Consider the following 24,236-nt stretch of genomic DNA (forward strand, 5'->3'; position numbering starts at 1 on the left):
TTCGCAGGGGGCCCAGGCAGTGTTAATTCTGCCCCATCAGAATACCTGATGGCTAACTATATATCTGGGATGCAGTTGTATGGCCGCATGTCTGCTGTGCGGCGCTTCTTCTGTTTGTTTTGTACATTTGACTTCCTTTTCTCCTTACTTTTTTGGATCATCTGTGTAATTGTAAGTATTTTCTGATTTTTTTTTCTTTTCTATTAAGAATATTTGATACCCAACATTTCTGAAATGTAACTGAGAAAATATGGTAATGGTAACCTAAGTTGATTACTCTTTTTTATGATATTGTAAAGTGGTTGCAAAAATAGCACTTATGCTATAAGACAGCCCTGACCTTCATTGTTGTGGTGGAAATTAACTGAAATATTCAAAATTAGTATGACTAGGACCCATTGATGAGCCATTATTTAACAGATTCAGAGTTTCAAGCATAGCTATTGGTCCACAAATTCCATGTGTTTTTGTCTGAAGAAAGAATGTTTGCCTTAGAAAATACATGAATAAATTAAAATGCAGAGTAAAAGAAATAAAGGGCTAATATGTCTGTCCGGAAGATCAGTAATGTGGTTGTGAGTATGTCTCTGCAAGGATGTATTGTGTGGTGTGGGTAGTAGGTTGCTGTAAAAGTTCAAGTTGCAAGCTGCCAGTATTTTTTTTTTGTAATATATATATATATATATATATATGTATTTATATATGTACATACATATATATATATATATGATACTCTGTGGGGAGGCCTTTGGTTTCAGTGTGAAGGTGTACTGGGGTGATTTAAGTATCCATGTTTGTTTTGACAATTGATGGGAACAGTGATGTGGAAATGGAGTTGAGTGTGGTTTTTATGAATTGTTTGCAGACGATAATTAGAGCTTCCATCATCTGTCCAAAGTCTGTGCTTACTATTGATTTTAGTAGGTTTGTTCTCTTGTTGACTCCCACTGGCAGAATTCTGATGTGTAGGGTGAGGGTCACATGAGAATCAAAAGTAAGGAACAGAATTTTGGGGATTTCTTCCAGTGGAAGGATTTGGCTGTCCAACTGCACTATTGGGCGTTTCTCCAATTCATAAGATTCATGAGTGAGCAGTGCCAGATAATTTCAGTATTGATTATACATATGTTAATTGAATACAGGGTTATATAATGTTTATATAATATTTGATTAGTATGCATGGATCACTTGTTCATTAAAGACATCTAGGCATTTATTTAGGGGATAAATCATTGGGAACCATTAAAAATTTCCCAATAATTCTTTAAATCTCATTATCACAGCTTCCTATAGCGTGGGGGTTTATAAGCACCAGTTACACACAGTAATTGGGAGTTCCTTTGCAGTACCTATATTGGCATGCAGCAACCTGTTCCTTGAGATAGGTGCACTGGAGATGAACTGGCAGTATCGCTTGGAAAATGAAGTGTAGCCTCCATATGGTTGAGGCATGAAGGTGTGTAAGGGATGCATATGACATAAGTGAAAGAAATGAAAATGTATTACATTACCTGTTGTGCCATCCAAGATAGTTTACCCATCTGTTTGGCCCAGATTCACTCTCATCCACTGAAGTCACACTTGAGCTATATAATCTCTTAAGTTATTTTAGGAGTCAATGCATCTATACAGAAAGTTGTATTTCATAGTTTCCCTCAGGCAGGTGGTCTTTTTCAGTTTGTTCCCGTTAATTCTCAACACCCAAACCAGTTTTGGCCACTTCCTTCGGTGACCCGAGTACCATGATCGTGGAAATTCTTTCTCTTCACTTTTTTTATGTTGACAGGTCCAATGTTTCCAATCTCTTCCTGAATGGTTTATATGCTAGGCTGGGGAACATTTTGGTAACTACTGTTTTTATTCTCTCATTCACGTCTATATACTTCATTTTGTGCGGAAATCACACCACCTGTCATTTAAAAAAATTCAAAATCAGATAGAGGGGGAATTGGCCCCCCCAAAATTATAGATAAACCATTTCTTTTCAAATTCTTTCCTTTTTTTTTCTTTATAAAGATTTCTGTATTTTTATGTTACAGATAAGTTGTCCTGTCGGGCAGAAGGATGGAAGTAGTGCATATGTTACCACACTTGAATGTTTCAAAAATGAAACACTTGTTCTGGATCCCTTGGATCTCATTCAGCATCATGTATTTGACATTGTGGTGAGTCATTTGAACTTTTACCTTTAGTAGGTTTAGTATTGGAGGTGCCAAGATAAGAGGGAGGGAAGAGGGTAGAGGGGAGTGGAGTATGTGAGGATGGAATAGATGGGAGTGGTTTCTATGCCTTTGTTTTTTGGCTACCTCCCTTGTAAGGGGGAAAAAGCCTTTGGTATATGTATGTATGTAGTATTGGCTACAAGAACTCACAGATTTTTTTTATTAATTTTATCATGGTTAGAAGTACAATATTTTCAAATCTATCTCTTCTATGTATACACCAGTGGCTTCATCCCCCATATAAGGGAGGTAACCAGTTAAAGCTTGCACCTACTCCTACCCATTCAGCTCCAATCCACCTCCTATTGTTTCCCTTTCATCTCGGTCCCTCGTGGATGAAGGTCTTCCCTGTCTCCTGCTCGCTGCCTGGGTCAGAAGCAGTGCAACAGAACAAAGCACAACCACAGCAGGGCCACTTCATTTAAATGACAAATGTCCCTCTTCATCCATTTGTCATTTGTGTGAAAAATAAGGAAAACGGAGAGAAATCTCCTTGGGTTGCATGAAAATATCCGTACACAATTATTCTCCACTCACACCTATCCCCTGCCTTTTCCCTTCCCTACTCAGCAGACATTCCCCTCCTGCTCAAAGCCCACTTCACCCCATCCATCACATTCTTGATCATCTCCAGTTCACTCTTTTTGCAACAAATCTTTCCTAACTCGTTCTTTCCATGTGCTCAAACCATCCCATTAATCTTTCATCAACCCCATCTGCCGTCTCCCTTCCTTCTCCTGCTCTCCTCCTCACCTTATTTTTCACTCTATTCATTTTCACTCTACCCTTTTTTACATCTGACCTCCTCTTTGCCTCCCTTGTCCTACATTTTGTTTCTCTCTTTTCCTTGGACCTCTCATATGCTTCCTGAGTCCTTCTTTGCAACCAATCCACATATGCTCACTTCTTCTCTCCCATCACCATTTTCACCTCATCATCCCACTACTTTCTACCTTTCCTTGTATTACCCCCCATCCCCCCATTACACTTACCATCTTTGCCCACCTTGTCACTTCTGCCTTGAAACAAACCCATTCCTCGTCTACTCCTGCCTGCACTCTATCCCCCACCATGTCCCACACCTGTCTCAGTTTCTGCTGGTGTTCCTTCTCCTTTTCCTTCTTATTTAAGTTGTTTACTTTAAGCACCTCTGTACCTACCACCTATTTCCTCTTCCTCCACTTATCCTCCACTTTCTCTTTCCCCATTTATCAAGAAATTATATGACACTCCCCCATTCTCCTGTGAGAACATGGATGTCCAGAGCTCTTCCTCTCCTTTCTTTGGATACCTCATTGATTGCATTGTTTCAAATGTATTTCTCTGTAAAGATGTTACTTGTTGGAAAAAAAATGAGTATACCAAATTTTATTTATTTTTATTTATCTATTTATTTTTTTAAGCATTTTAGAGTAGCTTGGCTTTGGAAATCTACACCAGATTTTTTTCTACTTTGGTGATATAAAACATTTGATATTTCTTGTTTACAGATAACCTCCTTTTGCCGATTTCTCGTGTTAATCATCCTTTATGCTGCAATCCACTTAAACCATGTATGGCCAGTTGCAGTAAGTACAGTTTGTTTGAATATACATATGCAGTAAGTTTATACATATTTTAGTATGATGAAACTTTAATCATATAAAGGCTGTTATAAATTTCTTTTAGATTCAAGGAGTTTTTGTTAATTTGTAGGGTGCTTTGTACTTGGAGAAGTATTAAGCCTGTCTTGCTTTAGATTCATTCAAGGAAGAATCATAATTAATATACCCACCTCCCCAGACTAACATGAATTCAAGGAGTGTCACTCCACCAATACACTTATCACAAACATCACACAAGTGCTGGAGGGATTCAGTAAGAAACCGTCACCAGAAAGAACAGTCAAGGTGGTAATAGGCAGAAACAAGGCATTTGATAAAGTTCCTGGACACATGCTACCAAAGAAATATCGTAGGAACAGACATCAGCAACACTGACAAGAAATGGCTAACAAACTTCTTAGCCGACAGACCGTGCAGAATAATCCAAAACAGCCATAATATCTGGGATCAAAAGACTGTATAAAGGAGTCTCCCAAGGACCAGTACTCATCATTATTCAACCTCTTCACAACTCATTTTCCAACACCAGATCCAGAGCTGAACACCAAAACCTCGCCTGTGTAGATGACCTGATGATTATAACCCAGAATAACAACTACAAAATAGCTGCAAAGAACACCCAAGCATACACAAACTAGAACAATGGTTTAGAAAAAATGGAATGGAATCCTCCCCCAGAAATCATAAGTAACATCACTCATTCCAGACAACCATGAGTGAAAGAAACAGCCAGTATTCAAATTGAGTGGCCAAAGGGATTTCTCCCTCTTCTTTTCTGCATGAGAGGATGGAAAGGGGGATGGAGGGTTCACCAATTAAATGAAGCAGCCTTGCTGTGGATGTGCAGTGTCTTGCTGCATTGCTTCTGTCCCAGGGTAGTGGGCAAGATGCAGGGATGACCTGTCATCCAGGAGCCGCCAAGAAAAAAGGGAGGGAGGGAGGGGTGGTCAATGGGAGTGGAGTATGTGGGGATGAAATAGGTGGGAATGGATTTATGCCTTTGACTGTGGCTACTTTCCTTATAAGGGAGGTAGCCAAGTCAAGACATGCACACACTACTTCTCATTCCACCACCCTTGTTTCCTTTAAAAAAAGAGAGAGAAAGAAGCAAAAGCCCTACTAGCATGATTATCCAGGTCACTATCGAGCATTGAAGTAGTACCAACAAAGAATAGGCCTGCCTACAGAATCAAACTACCCCAGGCGCAACTATCACATAGAGGACACTGAATACCTTATCCTGCATTGCCCTATCCTAGCTGTACCCAGACAACAACACAATATTTCTTCCTTGAGTTACTTATGGACAAATTAGGCATGTGAAATCTGTCCTTGAATGTATTTTAAAAAAAGACAGAAGGGATTTTTTATCATTCAAATACAATTTGCTGAAATTCTCTGATGGGCCTGATTTACATTACAGATAAACCCAGTGTATTCTTATTTATATATTTTATTTTATTCATTTATCTATTCATTTATTTTTTTATTTATTTTTTTTTTCTCCTGTTGAAATAAGTCATTAAGTTAATGTGGGTTGGGTTAGGTGGATGTATACTTTGATATAGCCACTCCCTTACAAGGGTAAAGGGCCCTTTGGTATATATATGCAATATACATATATATGTATGTATTTTGATTTTCAGATGATGTCTCAAGAGTAATGGCTCTCTTTACAGGTTTCTACAGCATTAAGCAGTGTCTTTCTGTTGGCCAAAACATTATTTTATCAGTATCAGGTGAGCTCATTGTGGAATTTCTATTTTTAACATTTTATTTAGCCCCTGGGGTTGGGGTTGGTAAGAATACCAAAAATATTATTTCCTGTATGTTGTAAGTACTGCTGAGGAAGTAATGATGTCTAGTTTTCTTGTGAACAAGATGAGTAAAAGAAACGTGTAGACAGAAATGAATAGAATGATGATATCTCTCTCCCATGACCAGCTATTTTACTGTCCAGGAAATGGTATAAAGTTGAAAATAATAAGGAACATATCCTTAGGGATGACAAGTAAAGGCATAATCAGATTTTTATCGAGACCTAGCTTGTTCACCAATAAAGCCTTCTGTTCATCATTTTGCCAATCAGGCCTCACACTTCCATTCTGTTGTTATACAGTTGGAACTCGTTAATCTGCTTCATTCCCATTTTCCAACATGTTTTGAAGAAAATGGAATATGTGATTGAACAGGGTCATTGATCACATGCTGGAATCGTTACTGAGTTGCCTTCATGGGCCAGAGCTCAGAGTGTAGATTGTACCATGGGCAATGCTTTAACTTTACACATATACCCCATCCCTTTACTCAAGGTGAATAATAACAGCCTGCAGTGCTAGTGAAACCTTCAAACCCTGAATGGGGCTTGATCCTCAACCTCCCACAGATGAGAGATCATGATGCTAACCACTACACCAGCAACAGCAGGTGTCCCTGGGATGTTTTGACTGATGCACAGGTGATTTTTTTGCTTTGTGTGCCATTGCTTTCATCCAGGTTGTTGCCGTCTTAGAGAACTGTCACACAACCACTTACATTTTCACTATTTCAAAGTGATCTAAGTTCCTGTAGGCTAGTGACTACATAATCTATAATATGTAGTCTGCTTTAGGGGCTGTAGTGATACCCATGTGGACTAACACTGTGTTCATTAATGATCAGAGAATAATCTACACTCAAAGAGGAATACAGTCACTTTTGATTCCTACTGTCCCACCTTTCTACTACCCTACCAAGTCTCTCCCTGTGGCACAATATATGCATCATGATTTGAATGATATGTGGCTTCATGGTACCCATTATAGGAATACTGCAGCTGTGCAGCAGCTAGGAAGCTAACAGGAGCCACTGGCCAGACAGGATATGTTGAAGGCCTGTCAAAAGCCTTATCCATTATTGTTGTCGTTCCTTAGACTGTTTGTTCGAGCAGACCTGTCTCCTTGAGGAATGCCACAGAAGGAACAGGGTTTTCCCACAAATCCTTTCTAGAATGTATATAGTATTGTTGGTAGTAATAGATAAGGCTGTCTGGGAGCCTTATCCGTTACCACCATTACTGTTATGTCAAGTGTAACTTTTTTGTTGAAGCCCTCTAGGTAAGTACTGTGTTGGTGGACTGGTCTTTGAATCCATGTTGATTTGGCAAGGTAGGCATGTGTTTTAATTGCTTACAGAATCAATCTTTCTATTGATTTAGAAATGTTTTGTGGCAGTTTCTTCTGTTTCAGGATGGGGAATATGTGTGCTCATTTCCATTGAGATGCCTCTTGTGACCATGAATAGTTAAAGAGGTCTATCATGGGTTTTATTGGTACAGGCCCCAAATGTTTCAGATGATAACTTGTTGTTCAGTCTTTCTGAATATGAGTTTTTCCATTTCTTGGTGGTGTTTTCCGCACCTTTGCAGGAAAAGGGTGGGGTTGCCTTGTAATGAAGTGCTGTGGTAAATTGGCTTCATCCGTTGGGTCCTGCTGTGGATGTACTGTGTCTTGCTGCATTGCCTCTGACCTGAACAGAGGGCAGGAGACAGGGATGACCCACAAGGAGCTAAGATGGGAGGGACATCAGATGGGTTTTATAATGGATGTGGGATGGCTGAAGGGTAGGTCCGTGGCTGGACCAACCTCCCCTTTATCAGGGTGAAAAGCCTTTTTAGCATATGTGTGTATGTATCTTTCTTCACCTGAGTTGATATGAGATTTATATATTGTATTGTCTCTGACAATTCACTGATACCCCTGTCCTTATGGATAATATCTGTGTGTTACACATAATGCAAGTTTTTGCCATTAAAGTAATTGATTTGATTATATGGTCATCTTTGTGGTAATATGAAATGAAGTCATTCCTTTTTGCATTGTTTGTTCAAGACTGAGACGTTTCCAAAGAAGGAAATTATAGAAGTGCATGCAGTCTAGATTGCTCACTAAACAATACTGTAATTCGGTCATTAGTAGCTTAGGCTGACATGCCATGTTATGATGATGAAATTTACAAAAGGATTACAAAGGCGGAGCATGCCGACAGGAGACCTTTTGATCCATATCTAGGTCTGATCGCAAAAAAAAAAAAAAAAAAAAAAAAAAAACATATTAATAATAAATTAAAACTATAATAATGTAAAAATAACAAATAAAATACATAAATAAATGCATAGGTATAGTTGAATAACAAACAAAAAGGTAAATAGTAAATGATTATAAATTGACATATAAATAATAATAAATGAAAATCATTCAGGTGTTATATTTATAATGTTTGCATATTTCACATAGGAGTCTGCCTTGTCGGATGGGAGCCACCCATTTGTGGTGATGCTGGTCCTGTCATCATTCTTCTTGGCCTGGACAGAGGCTTGGTTTATGGACTTCAGAGTTTTACCACAAGAGTCAAGGGCCAGGGCCATTGTTGAGGGTAAGACTTGTTCACCTTTTTATTGTATGGTATTCTTCTTTGAGCCAAGAAAAGAGGGAGGGAGGGAGGGGTGGTGAATGGGAATGGAGTGTGTGAGAATGGGTTAGGTAGGAGTGGATTTATGCCTTTGACTTTAGCTACCTTCATTGTAAGGGAGGAAAAAGCCCTTGGTATATGTATATATGTATGGTTTTTTTTTATCATAATCATTGTTGTTACTACCTTCATCTTCTTCTTCAGCTTCATCTTCTCCTTCTCCTTCTTCAACTAGTGCTGAAACTTTAGTTGATATGTCACATTAAAGTTTTACTCAGTCACTCAGTCAGTTCATTGCCTCAGGTCTTTTGCACTGGAGACCTGCCCACAAGTCACTCAAAGAAAATATATTGTTGTCTAGGTATAGTGAGGGTTGGACAAGATAATATGAAGTGTTTGGTGTCCTCCATGTGTTGGTTGCATCTAGAGCAGTTTATTTCTTTAGCCAGGCCTCTTCAATGCTGCACTGTCTTAGTTCTGGATGGTCATCTGAGTGCATGCCTGTGTGGTTGCTGCTTCTTTTGGGAGGGATTTTTCCGTGCAGCTGATGTCTGGAGGGGTTTGATAGAATAGGGAGTTTTGTGGTCAATCATGAAGTACTTGTTTTGTGATCTGAATGTGAATATGTTTCTGTGTGGATGTATTGTGGTGTGATACAGGTGGTAGATTGTTGTACATGTTTGAATTGTATGCTGCTGGTGTCTTTTTTATTGTGTTTAGTTGGTTGTGCTTGTGTGATGTAATGAGATGGGTGAATAGAATTAAGGGTTTATGCAGAGCTTTTTACCTATAATTTTCATGTGATAATCTAGGGAGAGGTTTATGGTTTCTTTGTTCAGGTGTTTTATTAGGATGGCTTATGTGTGCAGGTGTTGTTCTTGTGTTATGTAGTGAGGTGGGTGAATAGAGTTAAGCATTCAAGCATGGAACTGTGTACCTTTGACATTTGTGTGATTTTCTATGGAGAGGATTTTGGTTTCTGTGTGCAGGTGTTCTATTGGGATGTTTTTTGTTTCATTCTGTTATTCCCAGTGCTTTATTTGTATAGTTTGTAAGGTATCTGTGTTTGTTTTCCTGATTGTTGGGATCCATGCTGTGGAGGCATAATGAAGTGTGGTTCTTAAGAACTTGGTAGAATGTGATTAGTTTTCTTCTTTTGTCCAAAGCTTGAGATTGGGAAGTTTTTGTTAATTGTTACTCTTAGGTCTTTGATGTACTAACTGAATGTCATGTATCAAAATTGAGGCCTAGAATTTTTTGTTCCATTGCAATTAAAGGGTTTGGCCATTTAATTTTAGTTATTTATTTATTTTTGTTTGATTGACTGATAGATTAACTTATTTATTTCTTTCTTTATTCTCAAACTCATGGTTATCTGAATCCTTGCTTGATGGAGATTCCCCCCATACATCCAGTGCCCCCTTCACCCCATCCATCCTCCTCATTCTTAGTCTTCCCCTTAATTTCCCTTCATCCATTTCTGTTTCCTACACTCTAGGTGCCAGTCTTTTTTCAATCATTCTTTCCGTATGCCCAAACTATCGCAGCACAATTTAATCCACTATATCCATCAGCTCTCTATTCAGTCCCAATCTCTGCCTCACCCCTACATTTCTCACTCTTTCCATCCCTGAAGCGGCCTTGCTGTGGATGTGCTGTGTCTTGCGACACTGCTTCTGACCCAGGGCAGTGGACAAGGTGCAGGGATGACCCGTCATTCAGAAGGTGCTAAGATAAGAGGGAGGGTGGAGGGGTGTGGAGTGTATTCAGGGATGGAATGGGTGGGAATGATTTTATGCTTTTTTCTTTTTGGCTACCCCCCTTGTAGGGGGAAAAAGCCTTGGTGTATGTATGTATGTATGTATGTATCCATCCCTGTAACCCTTTACATTCTTCTTAAACACTTCATCCCAAACATGTGTAGACTTCTTTCTGTCTTCAAATTTCAAGTCTGCTCCTTGCAGTACCATGAATATAATCACTCCTTCATACAGTAAACATTCTTCTCTTTGTATTCATAGCCAGATAACTATTTCTCATGAAATTTTTCATTCCTCCAAAGCATTTATTTTCTTCACTTATTGTATAATTCATCTCTGTAATTAATTAATCTGAATACTTTTTTATGTATACTTTGAAACATGTCCCCTCATGTATACTTTCTGCAGCTGCATCATCTGCTGAACGCGAGAATGATCCACTGCTTCCTAACATTGAGAGAGTCCGAGATTATCTGTCCCAGCACTCAGAGTCAGTTGCGAACTTCTACTCTCCAAAGGAATCACCAGCAGGTAGTTAATTATATTCTTACAGTATTACCTTGATTGATTCAACATTTATTAGGTGACAAGGCAAAGATGTTTTTTTGTATTGAGGAAGATGGGAGTGAATAGAAGGAAGGTTAGTGAGTTGTGGGATGATGAGGTGGAGATGATAGAAAAAAAGAAATGAGCATATATGGATTGGTTGCAAAGTAGGACTTGGGAACCATATGAGAGGTACAAGAAAAAGAAAGAAGCTAAGTGTAAGATAAGGGGGTACATAAGGCAAATGTTAAATGTGGTAGGAAGATGACAGAAAAAATTGAAAAGAATAAAAACATTTTTTGGAAGTAAGAGAATGAGTCAGGTAGAGAGGAAAAAGTAAAAGGTGCAGATGGACAGATGTTAATGGAAGTGAAGGCAATAAGGGGAAGATGTTTAGAATATTTCATAGAGTTGTTGAATGTGGAGCAGGTTATGGAGGGGGTAATTGTGACAGTGGAACGTCCAAAGAAAATTATATTGATGGGAGAGGAAAATTAAAGAAATCGAAGAAAAGATGAAGCACAAGGAGGTATGAAAATGATCAGAACTGGTAAGGCAACTGTGTTGGATAAATGTCATGCAGAGTGTCTGAAAAAGCGAAGTACAGTTATAGTGGTTGGCTAGTGAAGTTGTTTTGTGTGTGTCTAAGGAAGGGGTAGGTCCCAGAGGACCAGAGGAGTGTTTGTATAGTTCTGCTTTACAAAGGGAAAAGGGACAAATGCAAATGTATTAGTTTTAGAGGAATCCGTTTTTTGCACTTACTGCTCACGAGCAGAGTGGGTTAGAGTGTTGCTACTTGTAGTGGAGGTTAAGAAGACAACAGTTTGAAGCCTGATGCCAGTGAGTTGGACCAAGGGCATGGTTAACTGAATTACATGGTACAAAGTCCTCTGTAAGGGATACTGTCCTAGCCTCCTGATAGGGGGAGTTTGCAGCACTAGACCAAATTATCATCATTGTCATCAGTCATTGTTCTAGGAGAGTATTTTTATTTTCAAAACACTTAGTGTTTAGTTAGTTATTGCTGTGGACCAAATCATCAGTTTAACACATATTATCTCTCAACTTCCAGCATCAGATGATGAAGATGAACCAATATTCAGGGGAAACAGACTCACCAGTCTGGTAAGTACACGTTAGACAATAAACTTTTGTGACCGAGTTATTCTGCCTATTTCAGTGAATGTCTGTTCCAGAGCTACTGTAGATAGTTGTGCACTATCAACCCTATTAGCGTATATCCCCTGAGATGAGGGCCTTGATCAAAACTGAATATCAAGAAATGTTGTTGGACATGTCCCGTCTTCTAAGGATAATTCTTGATCAAAGTGACAAGATAATCCAGATGGAGATTTTAGTTGTAAAGAGGTGAATTGGAAGGAGGGGGAAACATGGGTAGTGAAGATTATTGGGGAAATACTTTATTAAATAGTATAACAGATAATACAGTGACCTAATTGGTCAAAGATGTGACATGAGCAAAAGATAACAATCCATAAAGATTGGACTTGCGCCATACCAAAGAACCTGACAATATTGACTCTTGAAAGCAACTCTATTTTTTTTTTCTGAAACCCGTCCTTATGTACTGCTGTTCTGTAGCCTCCTGGAGATGAATTCAACACCAAGTATGAGGCATCCACTAACTGCCACAAGTTAGCTGTGGCCACAATTGTGAAACTGAGCCTCTGGGGTCCATGTGGGTCTGTAGGTTGTGTGCTAATGCAACCATATTTACCCCATAGTTATGTAGCACCTGAATTTCAGGTACGGTAATGATAAATCACTTTATTGTTATTATCATTTTTTATTTATTTATTTATTATTATTTAGTGACAGAGTTTGGGAGAGTATGTGACAGAAGAAAGCTAAAGATAAATTTGGGTAAGAGTAGGTGATGAGATGTACAAGGGGTGAAAGTGGCAGTAGACTGGAAGTGAGCATTAAGGGAGAGCGAATGGAGGAAGTGGATAGTTTTAGATACTTGGGTGCAAATGTGGCAGGAAAAGGTGGAGTGAAGGTGGAGGTAGAATGTAGATTGAGAGAAGCGACTAAATGCCTTGGTGGGTTAAAGAGTGTAATGAGGAATAGACATTTGGGAATGGATGCGAAGAGGAGACTGTATGAAGGAGTGATTGTGCCAACAGCACTGTATGGGGCAGAAACATGGAACATGAGAGAGGAAGAGAGAAGAAGTTTGAATGTGTTTGAGATGAGGTGTCTGAGAAGTATGTTGGGGGTTACTAGGCTAGCTAGAGTGAGAAATGAGGAGGAGAACAGGGGTGGAAAGGGAGTTGGGAGATAGGGTTGATGAAAGAGTATTAGGATGGTTTGGACACATGGAAAGAATGAGTGAAGAAAGACTAGTAAAAGAGGTATGGAAGGCAGATGTGGAGGGAGTGAACATGAGGGGACATCCTAGGATGAGGTGGATGGATGGGGTGAAGGGGGCTTTGGGGAAGAGGGGAATGTCTGTTGAGGAAGGACAGGAGAGGACAGAAGACAGGGGTGAATGGAGAATGGTTGTATATGGAGGATGTTGTGATGCATGAGGTGGAATGGGCAGGGGGATGGGGGGTGAGGTAGTATGTGTGAGCAAAATTTGACGCAGCCCGAAGGGATTTCTCCCCGTCTTCTCCTTTTATGCATGGGGGGACGGAGAGGGGGAGTTGCCGATTTAGTGAATGTGCTGTGTCTTGCGACACTGCTTCTGACCCAGGACAGTGGACAAGGTGCAGGGATGACCCGTCATTCAGGAGGTGCTAAGATAAGAGGGAGGGTGGAGGGGTGTGGAGTGTATTCATGGATGGAATGGGTGGGAATGATTTTATGCCTTTTCCTTTTTGGCTACCCCCCTTGTAAGGGGGAAAAAGCCTTGGTATATGTATGTATGTATTATTATTTTCATTTAATTAAAAAAAGGGCCGGGGTCAATTAGGTGAAACGGCCTTGCTGTGGATGTACTGTGTTTTGTTGCATTGCTTCTTATCTAAGGCAGTGGGCGGGATACAGGGATGACCCTTCATCACGAAGAGCAAAGGCAAGGAGGAGGAAAGGGTGGTGGATGGGAGTGGGTACCATCATGATCATGATCATGATCTTTCACGTTTGCTAAGTAGATCGTATAACCATGGCCTGAGTCACCAAGGATGGGTACTTAAATGTTGTGGTTCTGCAAGATGGATGATAGAAAGAGCCATCTTTCCGTTGGTCTTCTTTTTGTCCCCGAGTTTTGTCTCGTATCATCATCCTCGGTATTTCCTGCAATTGTTCAAATAAAGTAAGCCGACAACAGTCAATTCCTACCTTCTTCCTCCCCTATCGCAGGCAATTCAGGAGAGACAGCAGAAATTATATGTGATCAGGTTTTTTTTTTTTTTTTTTTTTCCATAAAGGATTGTTTCTAATTCTGGATATCATTAAGGTCCCTAAAATGGTGACTGCATGCAACTTGTGCAGTCAGTACTCTGTACGGCGATGGATTAGAGGATAAAATGTAAACAAAATTGAAAATAACGTTTGGGAAACGGTCAGTAATGTGAGGGAGCACGAATGCAAATCGACAAAAAAGTGAAATCGTCAAGAGCGATGTCAAAAAGTACATATATAAAATAAACTTAAATAAAATTGAGCGCTCAAAATGCACTCTTTTCAAATTTAGGTAGGATTGGTAAAATTGTGCAATATAAATGCATATTTTTAACAGTTGCAACCGTGGTCTGGGTTTCATTTGTAAATAAAATTAATTGCTTCATAACGGATTCGATCATGATACGACGACTCTGTTCCCCTTTGACAACACACATCTTACCAGGTACATGAATTTGAAATTTAATTGAAAAAATAACCAAGGTAAATTCTTTTAACTAAATTATTTTTCACGTGAATATTCACTAAATGGTAACACATAACGATAGCCAATCACGGTTCAAAGGCAGGTGTTAATAAAGACTCGAGATTATTTCATTCATAAGAAAAATAAATACTCCACTATGAGTAGGTTGCCTCGTACCCTTTCTTCGACAAATTTTAGTGTTTGACTCGACAAGAGTAACATGTAAGCGCCTCACGGTGGCGGCGTAGGCTGGAGGAGCGGCGACCTTTACCCCAGAGGAAAAGCTTCCCTATCTCTGTCCCTCTCTCTCTTTCACTCACTCCCCTCCATCTCTCTCCCCTTCCCCCTCTCTCCCCTCTCTTTCTCCCGTCTGTTTGTCTTTCCCTCTCTCTCCCCTTCTCTCCCTTTCCCTCTCTCTATCTATCTATCTCTTTCTCTCATTCTCTCTCCTCCCCCCCCCCTCTCTCTCTCTCTCTCTCTCTCTCTCTCTCTCTCTCTCTCTCTTCTCTCTCTTCCCTCTCTTCTCTCTCTTCTCTCTCTCTCCTCCCTCCCCGTCTCTCTCCTCCCTCCCCGTCTCTCTCTTTCCCTCTCCCTGTCTCTCTCTCTCCTTCTCTCCCCATATCTCTCTTTCTCTCTCGTGACCGACATTGGGAAAGGCGTAGTAGTATTCTGTCGGTGTGTCCAGGCTTTGGGATAAGGATTTCCGTCGGATTGCCTAACGGCCGCCACGTCGATGGACGGACGGACGGACGCACGGGGGGTTGTTGGGTCCCCGAGGCGACGCGACGAGTCCCCGGCCACGTCTTTCCGGTGTCTTGAGGGGGAAAGTGGTGGTGGTGCCAGCGACCACCCCCCCCCACCCCCATCCCCCTTCATGAATTCTCTACACTCGTAGGGCTCTCCTTCGTGTTTCTCCCAAATCCAACGACGTCAATAAAGGTAACATACATGCAACAGTAATCACATAAAACACGTGAATAAAGATATTTTGCTTGAAACCACGAGGACGTCAAAGATCGGAATACTGAACGTTTTCGTCTGTTTAAGACATTTTCAAAGTACATAGTGTCACAACAAAGTACAGCCTAAATACAATACTGTAGAGAACAGGAGAGGTCAGTCAACATAAATACATAAGGATTGTGTTACACAGAAACAAAAATAGAAATAATAAAAATGAAAATAATAACAAGAATAAATAAACAAAGTGGGTGACAATTGACACATGTGATAAAAGGTCACACTTCCCTCTATCACATGTATATGTGAGAGAGAGAAGGGGATGGATGAGAGTGGAGTATGTAGGAGTCGGAAGGGTGGGAGTGCTTTGTATGCCTTTTTTATTTATTTATTTATTTATTTTGCTACCTCCCTTGTAAGGGGGAAAAAGGCTTTGGTATATGTATATGTGTGTGTGTATATATATATATATATATGTATAATATATATGTGTGTGTGTGTTTGTAATTATAGTAATAACAATAATAACGTTAATAAAAGGCTGATGAAGAGACCCTTTGCTTTATTATATATTTGACAATCATAATGATCTTATATTTGTCCAGCATTAGTATTCCGATTCTTCTCGTGGCCCCCAAGGTACTTAGGGCACAGGAGGGGCTGAGTGTGTATGCCCCGGGGATGGGGCTGGGGGGGTCTCACCCTGTCACCTTTCTCTTAATATAAGGTGAAAAAGGTTTTTGATATAATATGAAATTGTTCAAAGTATGATTGTGTACTGAAGTTCAAACTCTAAAGTGTCTTGATGCTTGACGATTGTAGTGAACAGTTGTATCATGATGATGTGTTTCTACGTTGTCTCGGACCACGTGTTGGACTCGTGATCGACAGCTATTATGCTCTCGGAGGAGAGCTCAGATGTGACTTGTTCGACGCTGGCATGCTGCTGTAGAAATATCGTTTCATTCATTGTGTGCGCGCGCTTGCGTGTGTTTGGTCGGTGGTTTGAGGGCATGTGCTTGTGTTGTTGTTGAGCTGTGGTCACTTGCGGATGAATAACCTCCCTTCCCCTCTTCGTTCCTTCCCTCACTCCGGTGAGGCCGCCCTCGGCGTCAGACTCGCCCACGCTTCAGCTGGGTTGAGGCCCAGCTCTCGCGGACCCTTTTGCACAATCTACTGATTCAGCTCAAATCCCGTCCCTCATCCCCTCTCTCTCTCTATCTATATATCTATGTCTCCCTATCTCTCTTTCTCTCTCCCTCTTTCGCTCTCTTCCTCTTTGTCATTGTCTCTCTATCTCTGTCTATCTGCCTCGCTTTCTCTCTCTTTCTATTTGTCATTGTCTCTCTCTCTCTCTATCTGTCTCTATCTCGCTCTCTTTCTTTGTCATTCTCTCACCTCCCCTCTCTCTTTCTCTCTACCTCTCTCTCTCTCTCTCTCTCTCTCTCTCTCTCTCTCTCTCTCTCTCTCTCTCTCTCTCCTTCTCTCCCTCTCATTCTCTCCCTCTCCTCTCCCCCTTCCCCCGGGGGATTGGAGCCAAAGCCATTCTCTTTGGTAGCGGAGGTGTACTTAAGGCTTCTTATTCCGGTCACTGCCCAGATCCGTTGCATTCATCACCGTTACCTGCTGCTTGCCGGACCGCAGCTCAGTAGTCCCCTTCGCCAGTCGAGCAGCTTTCTCATCTTATTCTGGCGTCCGCTAGGCGATCTTCTTCTCCTCCTCCTCCTCCTCCTCCTCCTCCTCCTCCTCAGGACAGGCATCTTCGGCCGGGGCCGCTGGTCTGCGTAGAGTAGTCACTGAGTTGCGTCTATGTTGGTTCCATCGAGCCTCGCTAGCCCTATGAATTCAGCTTTAACTGGGCGACGACTGGGTCAAGGCTGCCGGGGATTGTCGTCGTCGCCAAGTCCAGTGCCATGCAATGCGGCCGTTTGATTGACCTAACAGGATAACCCGGGGTGAGAGGGCATTAAAATGAAGGAGACTGCAAGAGACTATAAGACCTACACAAGACAGTTCTATGTCCGTGACCACCCGTCATCCCCATCCACAAATTTTTCTAAATTTCTCTTAAAACAACCAATTATTTTGGTACTCACGACATGGTTATTAAGTCCGTTCGTTAACCACTCTGTTGATAAACCAGTTTTTGCCAATTTCCTTCTTAAACTTTCCTTATCTTTCGGTGGAGGGTGAGGTTGGGGGGGAGGAGTGGTAAGAGAGTGAGAGAGAGAGATCAAGAGGAGGAGGATAACCACACACACCACCACCCTTGATTGACGATTCAGCATCAAAATAGTATTTTATTCATGAGAGTCGTTAATTTGTTTATTTATTTGTTCGTTTACTTTTTTTATTTTTTTTTTTTTTCTTTTTTTTTTTTTTTATTTTTTTTATTACTTTTTTTTTTTTTTTTTTTTTTTTTTTTTTTTTTTTTTTTTTTTTTTTTTTTTTTTTTTTTTTTCTTTTTACTGAATAAAGGGTCACCCTAGTGCCACTAGAACAGGGTGGGCAACCTTTTTAAGGTGGAGATTTATTAGTTATTTATTTTAAGGTGAGCTCTGGTCTGATTGCCTCCAGGCTATTTTATTCATATCTCAGCAGAGGGAGAGGCTGTAGGAGCTTTGTCCTATCAGGTAGAGCATGGAGCTTAGAGAGCAGCATGGAGCATAGAGGGGCTTTTCTCGTTTGAATAAAATTATCTGACAGGACCCAGAACCAACATTTTTAAAGTCAGGAGAAAGTGGTTTTCGAGTATTTGACTCCAGTTCAGGGTGGGCAACCCTTGGCACGTGTGCCAAACATGGCACGCGAAACCTGGACCTCACCTTGAAAAATATCTAATAAATCTTCGAATTCTTTTGTATGACCCTTGGTCGCCGCATACTGCGCTGGGCGTCGGATTGGGGCGCTCCTGGGAGGTGAAGGGAGCGAGGGAGGGGGCCCATAGGTAGGCCTATAATTATTTTGTATCGATAAATTTTTTGTATCAAAGATCTGGCTGATTTTTGGCATGCACACTTAAAAAGGCTGCCCACCCATGCTCTAGGCATTGCTTTAACGCCCACACACAACACGAAGGCTCTTTTTCTTCTTCTTCCTCCTCCTCTTCGTCTTCCTCTTCCTCATCTTTTTCTTCTTCCTCTTCTTTTTTTTTCTTCTTTTTCTTCATCTTGAAGCCGTAAAAGAGCCGCCCGGCCTCTCTCCACGTGTGCCCCACACTTTATGGATTGCTGTTCTTTCATCTCGTGGAAATCACTTCAACACTTTTCGGGTTATGGCCCACTTGTGAAACTGGCCTTCCACGCCCACCCCACACGGAACCAGGGACATTTGGGGCATCGCAGGATACTCCTGAGTGGAATCCCACACCGAAATTAGTGAATGGATAGCGCGGAATGAATGGATAGTCTTGACGTCGTCACGAGGGGACGAGGGAACAGCAGTTCATAAGTGTAGGATACGCGAGGGAACAGGTCCAGATCTCCTGGACTCTTTGAGGAAAAGGTCCCGTAGAGGTCTTTGGCCCGCTGATATCATGATGGGCTGTTTGCTCCGGTTCCAGTCTTCGGGGATCGTTGGCGATGCTTGAGGGGTCGCGGGTGGTGATGGGGGGGAGGGGAGGGGCAGGCAGGATGCTTTGGAACGTAGGCTAGCCGCCAAAAAACATCTTCCGTGGGTTTCCAGGTGCTCTTAAGTCAGAGATACTGTGTTTCATAGTCTGTGGTACGACGTGTGTGTGTGTGTGTGTACGCGCGCGTATGTTTTGTGCCGCTCTTGGCTTTGGCACGGCACAAGCAGAGAGGAGAGTGCTCAATCACCCAGGCTGCGCCAAGCTGAAGCGATGGTTGATAGCTGTGTAAATCGCAGGTTCATGGGGAAAAAAATCACAAACATTTCCGCATGAGCGCGAGGTGTCACGCACGCGCGCGCGGACACACACACACACACACACACACACACACACACACACGCACACACACACGCACACACACACGAACGTACGCGCGCGCGCACACAGGAACGAACGAACGCACAAAGTAACCGAGCCAACGGCGGCCGTGACGGCGCTCGTGCGGCTTAGTCAGTCAGGCCAGTGGCGCGGGGCTGGGCGGGTACACGGCGCGGACGCATCCCTCGGTCGGTGTCTTTTCGTCTTCTCTCTCTCCGTGTCGTGTCTTGTGTAGTCAGGCAACGGGCGCCTCCGAGCAGCACCCCCTCCCCCTACCCCTCCTCCTCCCACCCGGGTCTGGTGAGGTGAAAGGTTCGTGGAAGCCGTGTCGGACTTCGTGAAGCCTCCGGGGAGGTCCGAAGGAGACTGGGACTTCGGTGTGAACACCTCGATCGCTCCTTCGTTCCTCTCTCTCTCTCTCTCTCTCGTACGTGCCACTGCCGCCGCCACCGACCCGCGGTGTGCAACTGCGCCCGCACCCTCTGCTCGGTAGTGTCCTTGGGGCGTTGGAGGAGGACAAGAGGACGAAGTAGCTCGATAGGAAGGACGTAGACGGAGGCGCCGTCCCTTCGTCGAGGGGCACTAATAATGGGGGTAGGGTGGGGAAGGCAACCTCTCGTGTCACGGTTATGGGGGTGACAGCGTGACATGAGCCGAGGGGGACATGAACGTCTCGAAACTGAGGTGCGTGTTCCTCTCCCCCCACCCCACCCCCCTATCCTCTTATCGCCCCAACCCCAAAGATGAAGCCATTGATAGAGAGGGATAGGGAAGGGGGAGGGATAGGGGGGGTCATGGAGGATGTCGGGGTTCACGAGGGATGGTAAGAGTGAGCGAAGGAGAGACTCGGATAGTAAGGGTGACTGCCTGCATCCGGAGATGCGCTGGAGGAGGCCCGCGGAAGGTGATGATGGATGACCGGGTTGGTAGGAAGGAGAGGAGTGGAGGGGAGGGGGAGGTGCCCCATAGTGAGAGGAACTGTTCCTCAGAAGCGTTTGTACAGAACTTGAGACTCGCAGTCGCGTCCAAGACACTCTTGAGATGTTCGGAAAGAGAAACGGTTAGTCTCCGGCGACGGTGTGACTTGTGGACAGGTTCTTCTCGAAAGCTGTGCCTTTGCAGTGCTGTGACCGGAAAGAAACTACACACCGGTCGTGGTAGTCAATGAAGAGCGAATTTTATGTCTCGGGAAGAAACACTGTTGAGTGTGGAGTTGTTAGTGCGTAGACGGAGTGACTGAGAGCATGCAGAGGAACTCAGGTGATTGGCGCCTTTGTGTGATGCTCTTAGTTCACTGGTAGAAACATACGTGTGATGATGACGTGTCACCACGTAGAGGACGTGATGCCACGGGGCTGGAAGGTGTTATGACGGACGGTGCTCAAAGACGTGCCCTGTTTCGTGATGAACGAAAAGCACTCGAAGTGGACCCTTGGGAAATTTGAAGAGGTATTGGCGAGATGCGTTCCGTCTTGTGGTGACTTCGAGAGAGACTATCCCGTCGGGACTTGGTTCAGTCCCTCGACGTCCAGTGGGAGTATGACGAGGGAGTGGGTGGTGGTGGTTCCATAGTCGCTTGTGGGAGTTGATGGTGATCATCACGAGTAGGCGTCGGTGGTAGTGGTGATAGTCGGAGGCGCCGCAGGATCCATGCAGGGATCACGGACGCACTTCCACCAAAGATGCGTCGACACAGATAATTAAAAAAAATATATATGACCGTTAAAAACCGTTAAGACGCAGTCGCAAGCGACTTGTACCCGCAGTTCATTGGAGCCCCCAAGTCCTTGGGCGGTGCTTGCAGGTAGGGTCTGCCTGCCCAGGTAAGTTGGTTCTCTTGACGATGACGCAGCCACGAGAACACCTTCGTGGAGGTCCTCACCGGCCCCCATCTTCGTAGGCACCTGCTGGAGGAGGTCTTCACGAAGGGGGGCTGCGGCACAAGGCGTGAAGGACCACCTCCAGCCAAGGTCGTCCTCTGACGTCTTGGGAGATGCGCAGAAGTTTCCATCGAACTGAGTTCGAGATGTTTATGAAGAAGTGGAAATTAGGTTTGGGTGTTTGGCCGCCAGGTGGCGCGCGCCCGCGTGGTGTCAGGGATGAAACGAAAGAAGGGAGGGAGGGGGTGGGGGGAAGGATGGGGGGGAGTATGGCCCTTTTCGGGGAGACGAGGTTACGCGTTGGCCTTCTCATCCCCTCTTCCCTTCCTCCTCTTCCCCTGCCTATTCCTCCTTTCTCCCCTCCTCCTCCTCGTCCACATACCTTTCTTACTTCTCTTCCTCCTTTTGCTTCCTCCTCCTCCTCCTCCTCCTCTACCTCCTCCTTCCTCCTCTACCTCCTCCTTCCTCCACTTTTTCTTTTTCCTTTTTCTTCATCCGACTCTTCCTCCTCCTACTTTCCTTTTCCACATCCCCTTCCTCCTCCTCCTCCTCCTCCTCCTCCACCTCCTCGTATTCCTCCTCTTCTTTCTTCACTTAGTCCTCCTCCTCTTACTTCTACTTCTGAACCTCATCGACTCTTCCTCCTCTTCCTCTTCATCGTCCTCGTCGTCCTAATACTCCTAATCTTCTTCGCGTCCTACTCCTTTCCCCCGTCCTCTTCCTCCTCCTCCTCAAAGTTCTCCAATTCGTCTTCCTCCTCCTCCTCCTCCTCCTCCTCCTCCACCTCCTCCTCCTCCTCCTCCACCTCGTATTCCTCCTCTTCTTTCTTCACTTAGTCCTCCTCTTACTTCTACTTCTAAACCTCATCGACTCTTCCTCCTCTTCCTCTTCCTCGTCCTCGTCGTCCTAATACTCCTAATCTTCTTCGCGTCCTACTCCTTTTCCCCGTCCTCTTCCTCCTCCTCAAAGTTCTCCAATTCGTCTTCCTCCTCCTCCTCCTCCACCTCCTCCTCCACCACCTCCTCCTCCTCCACCTCCTCCACCTCCTCGTATTCCTCCTCTTCTTTCTTCACTTAGTCCTCCTCCTCTTACTTCTACTTCTGAACCTCATCGACTCTTCCTCCTCTTCCTCTTCCTCGTCCTCGTCGTCCTAATACTCCTAATCTTCTTCGCGTCCTACTCCTTTTCCCCGTCCTCTTCCTCCTCCTCCTCAAAGTTCTCCAATTCGTCTTCCTCCTCCTCCTCCTCCTCCTCCTCCTCTTCTTCGTTTCCTCCACCTCCTCTTGGACGTCCTACTCTTCCCCTTAATTCTCCACCATCTATTCCTTCTGCATATCTTCATCCTCCTCCTCTTCCACATCTTCCTATCCCTCTTCGTCCACCACCTCCTTCTCCACCTCTTGCTCCTCCTCCTCCTCTTCTTCCATGTCCTTTTCCTCTTCTTAGTCTTTGTCCTAAACCTCCACCGTCTATTCCTCCTACATCTCCTCCTCCTCCTCCTCCTCCTCCTCCGCTTCCTTCTTTTTCTTAAACTCCTCCTCCTTCACCTCCTCTTTCACCTCTTCCTTCTTCCACCTTGTCCTACCTCCTTTATTAATTTTATTCCTTCCTTCCCTTTCCTCCTTCACCCTCCTGCTTTGTCTACTCCCTTTTCCTTCTCCTCCTCCTCCTCCTCCTCCTTGCCCTCCTCCTCACCCCCTCCTCGTCCTCCTCCTCACCTCCCCTCCTCCTCCTCCTCCTTGCCCTTCTCTTTCTCCTCCCCCTACTCCACATCCTCACGCCCCACCCCCCTCATATGATATATCACCGGGCATGGCTAACCCGCTGGACCCCCGTGGGGTGTCTCTTGGGTTTGAGACGACGCTCAGCCCTGTTGCCGGGAACTCCAGACGGACTCTGGGCGGCTCTGGCATGGGGGGATGACCTGACCTCTCGTCCAGAAGAGATAGGACCAGCGATTATAATAATAATAACAACAAAGGTAATAATAATAGTAATGGTAATAATAGTAATGATGATAATAGTAATGATAATAATATTAGTAATGCTAAAAGTAATGATAATAATAATAGTAATGATAATAATAATAGTAATGATGAAAGTGCCCAGCCGTTTGGACCAGTGCAGGACCTTTGGGCGTGTGGACGAAGCAGACTTTGTGTGCCGCACCACCACCATGGGTCTGCATTTTTTTTTATTTTTTTTTTTTTTTTTTTTTTTTTTTTTTTTTTTTTTTTTTTTTTTTTTTTTAAGAGGGTGGGTGGTTGTTGATGTCTAGATTCGAGAACAAATTTCGCTGGATGACTTAAGGCAGCGGCCACCAAACAGTTTTTAATCCACCCAGAGCGGGGCGTCAGAGAACAGAAAGACGAGCGCCGGCTGTATAACCATTTCGTCCAATACAGCGAATACACAAAAAACAAGTTCAACTAAAATATATATTTGCCTACAAAATACACAAATAAGGATAACATGTATATTTATTTACCAAGAGGCTTTAGGATTTTTTTTTTTTTTTTTTTTTTTTTTTTTTTTTATTCATCAATTTATTTACTTATTTGACATGCACTGTGCGGCGGCGGATCGTAGTTTGGTGACTCCTGATTTGAGGTCATTGGCGACGGAGTCACCCGAGGTCATCCAAGGTGGTCATTCTTAACCTGCCATGGCGTCCGCGTCGTTGGTGATGTTCAACCGGGAGTATGACGTTGTCCTACGCGGGGAAGTGAACCCGTGCTCGACCCTCAGACTCTGAGTGCGGGGCTGCCCTCGGCTGACGACAATCGTCTGGCGTCAGCCAATCGTTTGGCGACAACCAAAACAGAATCTGTAGAGGGCGACGCCATTGAGGGCGAAAGAAGGATTAGGAATGAACATGTAGGCATAAGGTTAAACGAATTCAAACTGCAACCACCCCTTTCCTTCTCAAAAAAATTAAAAAAAGAGAGAGAGAGAGAGAGAGTCCGACATTTGCAACCTGTTTATGGCCTCATTCTTTACCCGGTCCTTGTTTACCTCAGTGGAGCCCCGT

General features: G+C 43.5%; 1 protein-coding gene across 1 annotated transcript in view; it reads left to right on the forward strand.

The window, feature by feature from the left end:
- Start1 (Steroidogenic acute regulatory protein-like) overlaps nt 1-24,236 on the forward strand; it is a 156,687-nt gene that overhangs the window by 16,148 nt on the left and 116,303 nt on the right. The window contains exons 3-9 of the mRNA XM_076200705.1: nt 8-171; nt 2,040-2,165; nt 3,713-3,790; nt 5,506-5,565; nt 8,101-8,239; nt 10,444-10,566; nt 11,654-11,706. Of these exons, the coding sequence (XP_076056820.1) occupies nt 8-171; nt 2,040-2,165; nt 3,713-3,790; nt 5,506-5,565; nt 8,101-8,239; nt 10,444-10,566; nt 11,654-11,706 (743 nt within the window). The remainder of the gene's footprint in view (nt 1-7; nt 172-2,039; nt 2,166-3,712; nt 3,791-5,505; nt 5,566-8,100; nt 8,240-10,443; nt 10,567-11,653; nt 11,707-24,236) is intronic.

The sequence above is a fragment of the Oratosquilla oratoria genome, chromosome 17 (genome assembly GCF_046742065.1).
Source record: "Oratosquilla oratoria isolate Oo_2021 chromosome 17, ASM4674206v1, whole genome shotgun sequence".
NCBI classification, from domain to species: Eukaryota; Metazoa; Arthropoda; class Malacostraca; order Stomatopoda; family Squillidae; genus Oratosquilla; species Oratosquilla oratoria.